The sequence below is a fragment of the Cricetulus griseus genome (genome assembly GCF_003668045.3).
Source record: "Cricetulus griseus strain 17A/GY chromosome 1 unlocalized genomic scaffold, alternate assembly CriGri-PICRH-1.0 chr1_0, whole genome shotgun sequence".
Lineage (NCBI taxonomy): Eukaryota > Metazoa > Chordata > Mammalia > Rodentia > Cricetidae > Cricetulus > Cricetulus griseus.
This window is the reverse complement of record NW_023276806.1, coordinates 41,310,030-41,322,089: the sequence shown is the minus strand read 5'-3', so window position 1 is coordinate 41,322,089 and position 12,060 is coordinate 41,310,030. Positions and strand designations below refer to the sequence as shown.

Genomic DNA, 12,060 nt, shown 5'->3' with positions numbered 1-12,060 from the left:
TCTGTCAGTTTGGGATAGTTGTTGCTAATTGTTCCCCCAAATCAGTAAGAGCTATTTGCCAATATTCATTATCCTTCCACAAGGAGGAAATTTTCTCATTAGTTAAAGGTACTATAATTTCTGCTGGATCTTTTCCAGTCAGTTGACGAAATCTTAATTTTCCCTTTAAAATCAAATCAGAAATCTTTTCTATATATGTCTTTAACTTTTTATTCTGTTTATGTGGCAGAAATATCCATTCCAATATAGTGTCTTCCCTCTGCATCAGAATCCCAGAAGGGTATTCTCTGGATGGCAAGATAGCCAGAATACAGTCTAAATTAAGGTTTATCCGATCTACGTGTGCATCCAATATTCTGTTTTCTACCCATTGTAACTCTTTCTGCCTCAGCAGATAATATTCTAGGACTGTTTAGGTCCTTATCACCCTTGAGGGCCATTTTTAAATGCTTTAAGTCATGTCCTTCTACATCAATAATTGTCTGTAATTGAGAAATTTCCCCTAATAATTTCTGAAGAGAATTAAGAGTTTGATAACGATCTCTCCTAATTTGTACCTCTTGAGGTCTGATTCTTTGTAAGTCTATCTTGTACCCTAAATAGTTAATAGAATCTCCTCTTTGTATCTTTTTTTGGGGCAATCTGTAATCCCCAACGAGGCAGAAAATCCTTCACCATTTCAAACATACATTCCAAAGTTTCTTCATTGGAATCTGATAAAAGAATGTCATCCATGTAATGATAAACAAGAGATTGTGAAAATTTCTTACAAATTATTTCCAAAGGTTGCTGTACAAAGTGCTGACATAAAGTAGGACTATTTAGCATTCCTTGTGGCAAAACTCTCCACTGATATCTCCTAACTGGCTGTGAATTATTAATAGTTGGTACAGTAAATGCAAATTTTTCTCTATCATTTTCCTGTAACGGTATTGTGAAAAAAACAGTCTTTTAGATCAATGACTCTGATAGGCCATCCTTTAGGTATTAAGGAAGGTAATGGCATTCCAGGTTGCAGAGAGCCCATTGGTTGAATTACCTTATTTATGGCTCTCAGGTCTGTCATCATTCTCCACTTACCTGACTTCTTTTTGATAACAAATACAGGAGAATTCCAAGGACTGGTAGATTCCTCTGTATGTCCGGCATCTAGCTGTTCCTGTACTATCTTTTCTAAAGCCTCTAGCTTCTTAGAGGTCATAGGCCATTGTCCTACCCAAACTGGTTCATCTGTAAGCCACTTCAATGGCAGAGCCTTTGGCTCCTCTGAAGGTCCATCATTTATACCTAGTTTCTGTACAGCATGGATGGTTGGTAGCCGTTTTTCCATAGCATCTTACCAGATCTTTTCTACTATATAAAGATTGTACATAATTTGTATCTGACATTGGAGGAATATTAATCTGAGTATTCCATTGCTGTAAGAGATCACGACCCCAGAGATTTACACCTATATCTGCCACGTATGGTTTCAGTATCCCTTTCTGTCCTCCTGGTCCAATGCAGACCACTGAGTTAACACTCTGTCGAACTCTAGATAGAGTTCCAATTCCTAAAAATTGTACATTTGCCTCTCTAAGAGGCCATTTCTGAAGCCAAGATTTTTGGGTAATAATAGTTACATCTGCCCCAGTGTCTACTAAACCAGAAATAACTTTATTATTAATTTTCACTTTCAACTGAGGCCTTTTATCATTCATAGAAGCTTGCCAAAATATGCATTTCTTATTTTGTCCATTCACACTTGATTCTTCATTACTATTCAAACTACCATCTAGAGCAGAATCATTTTTCACAATAGGCAAAGAACTATCTATTGGTCCTGTGAGAGACTGTCTCCCACTGCTACTGGGAATGACCCGACCTTTCTCGAAGTGGGGGCCTTCTTGAGATCCCTCTCGGGGTTTCCTGACCTCAACGGGTTTCCTTGTATGTCCCTGGTCGATCTACATTCATTGGTCTAGTGTCTGCCCTTACCACATCTTCTACACAATCCAGAAGGCAGTGGCCTTCCGTATGAGGCATTGTTAGAATTCCTTTGTCTACAATTTCTCTTAGTATGTCCTATTTTACCACAGTTGAAACATCTAGGTTCCTTGTGCCTTCGTGGTTGCCAGGGGAAGACTCTTCCTACCCAAGGTTCTGGTTCATAGTAGTAGTAAAACCTCTAGCCTCTTGGTACCTATGTTGACCTCTGTAAGGTGCTTTTCCTTCACAAGCCCTTGCATCCTCACCTCTAGAACTTTTAATTTCCGGTTGCCTTTTTAAACCTTTTGAAATGGCTTCTCCTACCCAAGCTCCAGTATCTTGCACATTATAATCAATGTTGGCTGCATACAAAACCCATTCTTCTAGTGGAGCTGATCTGATCTTTAAAGGCAAAAGTATTTTTTTGCATATTGGGTTTGCATTTTCATAAGCTATTGTATATATAATTGATTGTCTTGTTTCTGGATCTGTTACCTGTAATTCTACTGCCCTAGTTAACCTTTGTAAGAAGTCCTGGAACTGTTCTGTAGGTCCCTGTTCTATTCTGGTATAAGCTTCTAGGGCTTCTCCTGGCTCACGAACCTTTTCCCAGGCATTTAATGCTGCTTTCCTGCATAGAGACAGTATATTGTCATCATATTCTGCCTGAACCCATGGGTCAGCATAATACCCTGACCAAGAATCTTATCTAGGGGGGTTTCAAAACCTTCCTTTATGCCCTGACGCTCAAGGAGCTTTGCCTCTTCCCTTACTAATGCCTTCCACTGGATTTGGCATGAATTCTCAAGTACAGCTGCTACCAATCTTTCCCAATCTGTGGGTGTCACCCTGTTAAAGGTTGCCCATGAATGTAATAGCTGTTTTACGTATGGGCTATGGAGACCATATGAGACAACTGATTCTTTAATATTCTTAAGATCCTTCAGCTGTATAGGTTGCCATTCATAAGCCATCCGTCCATGAGGGTGTTTCTTAGAAGCTGGCTTTTCTATCATGGTAGCTGGGTACACTAATGGTCTACGAGTAACAGCCTTAGAAGAATAGTCACGATACCTGGGTGGAGTAGGTGCCTGGGATTGGAGTGATTCTGCTTCTGAGGCATCCCAATGATCTTTAAGCCTAGTAATGATATCCTTTTGAAAAGTTTCAATCTCCTTAATCATAAAAGATTCCAAGCACGTTAGTGAATCTATAAATTGCTCTAACTGATCATCTACATATTTTTCTAGGTCTTTAATATGATCAATCTTAGGCAGCATCTAGATGGCATGGAAACTGCCTTCTAGGTATTGGAGTCTAGATTCGAGGTCATGATTTGCTGATTTTGAGTCCTCAGCAATTGACCGTATGGACCTATGTAATCTGTCAGCTCTGTACTGTAAATTATCTTCCAAACATTCAAATCTAGACTCAAATTTCTGATCTGCTACCTTGGATGCTTCAATAATTGATTGAATGGCATTGTCCAATTCTTCAACCCTATGCTGGGTATTTTGTACCGTTGTATCTAGTTGCTGGGTAACATTGCCTATCTGAGTTTCTAGCTGGCTACAGATATTCTTTAGCTCATCATGGTCTTCTGACAGCCTAGCCTCTAAGGCCTCAGACATGGAGGATCTCTCTGTGTTTATCTTATCATAAATACGCTGCATCTCATGAGACAGCTCTGTCTTTAGTGTATTGGACACAGAGCCAAGCTTATCCTTCAATTTCTGTTCCACTTGCTGCACAATTGACCTAATCTGTTCTCCAAAACCTCATTGCATAAAGCTGTTATTTCCTGTAAGTAGGTGGTGAGGTTATCTTTATCCCTATTCCTGAGTCCTCTGACTAGTAATATTATTTGTACCAGCAAGCTAACTGCCATTACGGCATATAGGCCAGTAATTGGCAAATTGGCATCCTCCTCAAACAGTGAATTCACATAATAAGCAAAAATATTACCAATTTTAACAAATGATAAATATTCTGCCATAATTTTACCTTATTTCTTCTCCAGATGCAGTAACTATCTTTGACCAGCAGGTGGCTCAGGCGTTCAGTTAGTCCTTGGTGTTTGGCAGCGGTCAATGGCAGGATGGTGTTAGTGGTGAAGAGAGGTCACAAAAGCGGCTGTGCTTATCTTAGAGAGTATACAGCCTTGTGCCCGCAACCACTGAAAGAGATGCGGCTTTACCTCAGCAGCGGCCAGGGGAAGCCTCTGCTGAAAGCCAAGGCCTACTCACCTCTAGGCAGCTAGAAACTGTCTCCAAGCTGGGCAGACTGTTCTGAGCAGCTCACCGGCCACCAGAACACGCTTGTGTGGGGCAGCAGGTTGGCTGGGAGCTGGGAGCACCTGTAGAGAGAGAGCCCTTTCCCCTGCCTAGGCCGCAGGCCTGGTAGAACCCACAGCCTGTCCCAAATGGGGTGTAGGTTTTCAATATCTCGCTCCTGACAACCAGATATAGTGGGAAATTACCAATATGGAGTCAGGTAAAAATACAAGGTTATTTAATAAGGAAAAGCCTTACTTACAGAGCAACCTCGCCAGTCAGCATGGCAGCTGTCTCTGTAGCAAGCCCAAAAGTGAAGCTGAAAGAGAAACGCAGTCCCCTGAAAGTCTCACTCTACGTCACCCTGACCACATCCTCACAAGCGTGGTCATGCACACCTGTAGCCAGCCCCTAAGTAGGCGTGGCTACAGCTTCTCCTACACTGAACTTTGCCAAGACAAGGTGGGACAGGCAGTCCTTCAAAATTGCTGCTTCACAGAAAAGTCAGTCAAATATTCAAGGCCTGTAGACCAAAGATGAATGCCCTAATGTTGTAGAGGAACTTTGGGTGGCTGTTCAGGTAACAGATGTCTCAGTCATTTCATAGTTTTGGAAGTTGCTTGCTCTGCACTTCCAGTTTACTCATATAATAGTATATCCTTCTTGGGTCTCTGATGGAGTTGAAGATAGGATAATTATAGTTACATTTTTTTGTTACCAAATTCAAAAAAGATACTCACAAAAGAGGTATAAAATGTATAAGGTCAGGAGACATAAAAGCTTAAATTGTTTATCTAAAAATATTTTGAGGTCTAAAAAGATAGTTTTAAGATGGTGATGCAAATTATGATAGAAAATGATTCAGGTATAAAACTTTAAATTCATCAAGATAAGACAGATAATAGAATATTTTCTCTGAATATGCCAGATACAAATGGCCTGGACATTGTGAATGTACTTCTTACCCGATAATTGGTCTTTTGTTTACTTGTTTTTTTGAGACAGGGTTTCTCTGTGTAACAGCTCTGGCTGTCCTGGAACAAGTTTCATAGATCAGGCTGGTTTTGAACTCACAGAGATCCTGCTCCTCTGCCTCCCAAGTGCTGGGATTAATGGGATGCACCATCACTGCCTGGCAACATTTTCTTTTAAAAGACAGGGCTTCTCTATGTAACAGTCCTTGCTGTCCTGGAACTCATTTTGTAGACAAGGCTGACCTCTCTGATAATTGTTCCTATTGTTTATATTTTTACTATGTTAGAGTTAAAACCTTTCCTCTTTATTTAGGCAAAACAGAGGGAAATGTTGTGGAATATTCCTTTACAATGTGTGAAGATATGTCATTGTGATTGGATTAATATAGAGCTAAAAGACCAATAGCTAGGCAGGAAGGGGTTAGGAGGATTGTCTGTGGACAGAGAGGGCTTGGAGAGGAAGAGAGGTGGAGTTGCCAGTCAGAAGAGGAGAAAGCAGCATGATCAGTACAGGGAGATGAGGTATGAGTCACACGACAGAACTTAGATTAGAATAAATGAGTTTTTAAGTTTAAGAGCTAGTGGGAAAAGCCTAAGCTAAGGTCAAGCTTTCATAATTAATAATAAGTCTTTGTGTCATAATGTTGGAGCTGGCAATACAGAGAAAGATTTGCTACATTGGGCCCTCCCCAATCAATCACAAATTAAGAAAATGTCCTACAGGCTTGCCTATTGCCTGATGTCATGGAGGCATTCTCTCAGTTGAGGTTCCTGTCTCGCTGATGACTTTAGCTTATGTCAAGTTGACATAAAACTAGCCAGAACAGATCTCAAACAAACTACAAAATACCCAACAAAACCCCCCAAAAACTAAAACATAAAACCACTAACCAAAACAAAACAACAAATCCCTCAAATACTTTGGGAGAATACATATTTTTGCAAATCACATTCCACATATTCATGAGGAATTCTTACAACTAGGTGAGAAGATAATCTAACTAAAAGTGGGCAAATAGATTGAATAGAAATTTCCCCAAGATCATGAAAAGATGCTCAATGTGATTACTCATTGGAGATATGCAAATGAAAGCCACAGTGAACACTACATTGTGCTCACTCTAATAGCTCTAATGAAAAATGACAGGTAATAGCAAGTGTTGGCGAGGATGTAGAGGACTTAGAACCCTGTGCATAGTTTCTTGGAATATTAAAACAGTGTGGCCTTATTGGAAAGTATTTTAGGAGTTCTGAAAAATGTTCAACACAGTTATGGCATGACCCACCAATCATAAGTGTGTATGTAGCAGGAATGAAAACAGGTCCACCAGATGAGTTCATGAATATTGTTTAATAATGCCTGTACTGATTAGTTTGTGGTCAGCTTGACACAAACTCTGGTCATCATGGAAGAGAGAATCTCAGCTGAGGAATTGCTTCTCTCAGAGACTAGAGTGCTTACCTAGTTTGTGAACTCATTTGATATGTGCTCTTATTACAAAGGTTAGCAGTATTAGCAACTAGAGGTGAAATGTGGTCTTGGCATGATAGATGTAGATGAATTAAACCAAATGGAGACTCCATCTGTCTGAAGGTTAGCACTTAAAAAGCAAATAGATTTTAAGCAAAAATATCAAAGTAATCCAAAGTGGGAAATACAGTTTTTAAACAATCAGAACTGAAGCAACTATGGTGGTTTGAATGAAAATGGCCCCCACAGGCTCACAGGGAGTGACATTATTAAGAGGTGTGGTCTTGTTGGGGTAGGTGTGGCCTTCTTGGAGAAAGTGTGTCACTGGGCGTGGACTTTGGGGTTTTCAGAAACTCAAGCCATGCCCAGTGTCTCTTTCTTCCTGTGTCCTGTGGATCCAGAAGTAGAACTCTCAGCTACCCTGCCAGCACCATGTCTGCCTGTGTGCCCACCATGATGCTCATGGACTACCCCTCTGAACTGTAAGCCAGGCCACTTAAATGTTTTCCTTTAGAAGAGCTGCTGTGGTCATTGTATCTCTTCATAGCAACAGAAACCCTGACCAAGACAGTAGCTGAATACTTCTTGGAAAAAATTACCCTATCTCTATTTTTAATTTAATTTAATTTCTTTTTTATTCTCAAGAGACTCTCTTAAGGTAGCCCAGACTAGCCTTGAACTTGTTATTCACCCTGCCTTGCTTGACTGAGTCCTGTGACTAAATTCTGTGCCCCACACCTGGCTCAGCTTACCTCTTGTTTTATTTACCCTTCCTTAAACATTTACTTGTCTAACTTAAGCACTAAGCCTCTAAAACATCAAAATATACAATGAGAGTTGTTGTGGGGTTAGTCTTAAATATGTGACTTCTCAGCCAGAATTGACTATGGCTGGGACACTTTATACAGTCCACTGACTGACCTACTTAGTCCTCAGACAACCCTACAGGGCATGTGACATTAATTGACCTCATTTTCGAGATAAGAAAGCAAGTTCAGGGAAGTTGTTTGCCTGAGTGATAACAGCGAGTGTGGCAGATGCAGTTGGTGTCAGTGCCACCATTGCAGTGGACTGCCCTGAGTATGTTGAGATGCTGCCACTGTCCCCATGGCATGTTCTGTGCTTGCATCTTTTTCTCACTGTGAACCATCTCCAAGTCTACTGCAACCCAGAAGTGTAGGAGGATCAGTCCTTACAGCAGTGAGACCCTCAAGAATAAGTGGAGCTGAGGGTCAGTTTTCCAGCATCCTCCCCTTCAGGCAGACATATTTCAATGTGTCCAATTCAGTGTTTAGAGCTATGGCCAGAGGCAGTCTTGTTGCTTGCAGCACTATCTTGGTTTTGCTCTATAAAAGGCCATTCTCACCTGTGTCTTCTTCTTGCTTTTGAGACCATTTCATGGAGAAATCACTAGTTCCAGTAGGAGTGCCCAGTCACTGGTCATATGTCAATGAAGGTGGTAAGTGGATGGTGACAGCCACTGGCAGGCTGTGTTATGGCAATTTCTGAGAATCACACTTGCTTTGAATTGGGATGATAGGGGCAAACCCAGAACAGTTAGATTCTATAGTAGCTTTAAATTTGACTAGTTGGAGCAAATTTGTAGGTATGTACTGACCTATATTCCAAAGTTGGCAACTTTTTGATAATTGTTTCAGAAACCTTGAAGAAAAAGAATTCAGGCAAGACCAGCCAACTACTGGAACATGCCAGGAAGCCAGAGAGGTTCCAAGGCATACCTAATGTCATGTGTTGCAGACTGTGTTTAAAATAAAACTCAGACTGTAAGCTTGAAAGTGGCATGACTACACAAGGATAATTTGCAGGTCACTCATGCTAAAGCCAGAACCATGAAATGAAGGAGTCCCTTGGACCCAGAATAGGGTATCTTTTGAGAATATTTCAGCAGTTTAACCTTCAGATTGTCCAGAATCTTCCTGTCCAGCAGAAGATGCTCTCTCTTGCCAGAGAACAACTGGTCTTTGAAAAACAACTCCTCTGAGATAGATACTTCATGGGCTAATATTTATCCTCCTGTGAATACCTGCTGTTCCTATCTCTCATTGCCTCTAGGGCAGAGGTTCTCAACCTGTGGGTAGCCATCATCAGAAAACACACATTTCTGATGGTCTTAGGAAAAGAGACATGGTTCAGTAGCAAAATCACAGTTATGAAGCAACAGTGAAACAAATTTATGGTTGGGGCTTCCTAAGACCATCAGAAAAATGTGTTTTCCAATGGTTATGACCCACAGGTTGAGAACCACTGTTCTAGACCAATAATTAAGAAAAGCCTTATTATAAAACACCCTAACATCCTAAGGGAAAGTCGGTGTCTATCCTAGAAGGAAACAGACTAGTCACTCAACTTGGAGGACCTGGGTAATGTGTATGTGTATGATGGCGTAGGAAAAGATATGTGGAGGCAGTTCTTATTCTTTTTTATTTTGTTTTTGTTTATGTTTGTTTTTCGAGACAGGGTTTCTCTGTGGCTTTGGAGGCTGTCCTGGAACTAGCTTTTGTAGATCAGGCTGGTCTCGAATTCATAGAGATCCGCCTGCCTCTGCCTCCTGAGTGCTGGAATTAAAGGCGTGCACCACCAGTACCTGGCTAGCAGTCCTTATTCTTATTCTTACATGTATTTATTTTTATGTGTATGAGTGTTCTGCCTGCATTAATCTCTGTGTATCACACACACACACACACACACACACACACACACACACACACACACACACACACACAGAGTGCCTACAGTGGCCTGGGACTGGAGTTACAGATCACTGTTAACTGGAGTTACAGACCATCATGAGGAAATGGGGAATTGAAGCTGGGTCCTCTGGAAGAAGAGCCAGTGCTCTTGACTGTTGAGCTGCCTCTAGTCTCATGTGGGAACAATCTTGAGGGTGTTAGATGGAGGACAGAATAATCACTGGCACAGAAATATTCTCTTTCAAATCAGGATTAAACACCTTGGAAGAATACCCGGGAATCACATGTGATACATGCTCATTGGTTTTTTTCTTGTGTGTGTGTGTGTGTGTGTGTGTGTGTGTGTGTGTGTGTGTGTGTGTGTGTGTGTGTGTGTGTGTGTGTGTGTGTATTTGTAGCATGCATATATGTGGAGGCTGGAGTGCCATCTAGGGTGCTGTCCTCAGGAACGCTATCTACTTCCTTTGCGAAAGGTCTTTCATTGAACTGGAACTCACCAATTAAGCCAGACTGGCTGACCAATGTGCTCCAGAGATTCTTCTGTCTGTGCCTCTCCAATGCTGGGATTATGAGCACATGCCACCATGCTCAACACTCTCACATGGACTCTGGGGACTGAACATGGGCTTACAAGTCGAACACTTTTTTCGAGCCATCCCCATTTCTAGTTTTAATGCAAAGATTCTAACTTGTTCACCTAGATCAGATTTGTGCCCTTTAAGAATATGGAAAGTCTTTTACTAGTGCCCTTGAGCTATAATCATTTACTGCACTTTGAGCAAAGTTAAAGAGATGATGGTACTTGAAGATCGAATGTGCTAGTTCTCTCCTGGAAGGTCATGCACATTAGCGAAATGATCTAAGCACATTCTCAAAACCTAAGTATAATTGTCATATATGCTTTTTGGATGTGCGCAATGGTCTGGAGTCTCAACTGAGCCAGTTGAATTGATGTTTGCATGAGAATCAGTTGCTTTAAAGAGTTACTGATTTTTAGAGAATTCCTGTCAGCCTGGAAGGCTGATACCTCTAGGATGAGGTGCACCTGTGTATGATCTTTTTGTTAGCAACATTACAACTCCAGTTAAGATAGTCAAGGTATTTTAAATAACTTTATTCTTAAATTTAACAAGCTCTTATTAGAAATGCTTTGGTATCAATACAATAAAAATATACTGGTTCCCCTGACCTGCTGAGTCATGTCAAGTAACTGGAAAAGTTAGCATTTGTTTTCCCCAGCTTTTTGGGGGGATTTTTCCCCTACAAATAATGATTACTATTTATTTATGTGGCTTACTATGGGTATAACTATATATGTTTTTGGACTTTAGGAAAAAGAAATAAAAATATTCAGGAGAGAAATTTTCAGGCATTTCTTGGCTTCTCCGAAGGTTCTTCAGGTGGGCACTACGGCTCTCAGATTACCTTTTTCCCCAGCTTTGCCATCCTTATCCTTAAAGCTGTAAGTTAAAGTGAAAAAAAAAGCAAGTTATAAAATAATCATAATTTTTACTCTAAATGACCATTTCATAGAAGGCAGGAAAGTTGAGAACGTACCTCAGATGGTTTTATCCAACAGGGTGAGCATTGTTTTAGTAGCATAAAGAGACAGTAGAGATAATGAGCTGTGGTTAGCTTAGGGCAGGCACAGGTTGAGAACTAGGGGGAACCTATGTCTACAAAGGTGAGAAAATAAAAAGAGCAGAGCAAACACAGTACAGGTGGATGCCATGTATTTTTGCTATCAGCCTAGATATGTATTCCTTCATGTCAATTTTGTGCATATCCTTAACTATGTACCACTGAACAAAAAAGATACTAATATTTAAACTATATTTAGTGATTAGATCCTTTTTTAAAAAATCTAATTAAGCTTGGCTCTCTGAACTTTGGATATGCAATGACAAGAATAAATTTATGTATGAAATGATGTGAACTAATAAGCATTAATGTGTAATTATGCTTTCGAATGGCAAGTGTATCTTTGAGTTCTGCTAATGAAGTGTTGGCTGTAGAAAACATTTTTAGAAAACGTAGGTGTGGGATTTATAATACTCCTTTGGTGTTCTGCTATCATGCCTTAATATTTAGGGCCCTTGAGTATAGCTGCCTCAGTCATGTTCCAAAAGTTGAAAGATGCTTTCAAGGCACTGAGCAAATGATTATATTAGTTATGTAATATTACATTCATGTGTAAAATGGCCCAAGAAACAGCCATTTAACTAATTGCACATTTTTTAAATGAAACAATAAAAGGGAACACATTTCCCCCCCATCTCTATGCCACACATTATTACCTACTAACTAACTACAAAGAAATGATTCTATCTCCAAAAGGTCTTTTATAAAAATGTAAGAAGGGATGGGGACCTGCTACCATCATGAGGTGCTTTTCTTTGCCATGCTACCTCTGCGAGATAGTTTCATCTTAAGGAAGGTAAAAAGCGTTGTTTTCCCTTGACAGTGAAGAGGAATGATCACTTCTAACAGCAAGACCAAGAATACTCCTTTGACTTCAGGATGTGCTGAGAGAATTTCCTTTGCTCAGTCAGCAGGATGGGCTCTGTTGCTGGGAGCTGCTGGGTGGAGACCTCTGAGGAGTGGCCTGCAGTCCCACAGCAGAACAGGCAGGAGGCAAAGCTTCATGAAGGGCTGCTCTTAGG

At 40.5% G+C, this 12,060-nt stretch overlaps 1 protein-coding gene across 1 annotated transcript in view; it reads right to left on the bottom strand.

The window, feature by feature from the left end:
- Positions 1-10,701: 10,701 nt before the first annotated feature.
- Palmd (palmdelphin) overlaps positions 10,702-12,060 on the bottom strand; it is a 49,319-nt gene continuing 47,960 nt past the window's right edge. Inside the window, exon 8 of the mRNA XM_027395597.2 lies at positions 10,702-10,857. Coding sequence (XP_027251398.1) covers positions 10,814-10,857 — 44 coding nt within the window. The 3' untranslated portion in view covers positions 10,702-10,813. The remainder of the gene's footprint in view (positions 10,858-12,060) is intronic.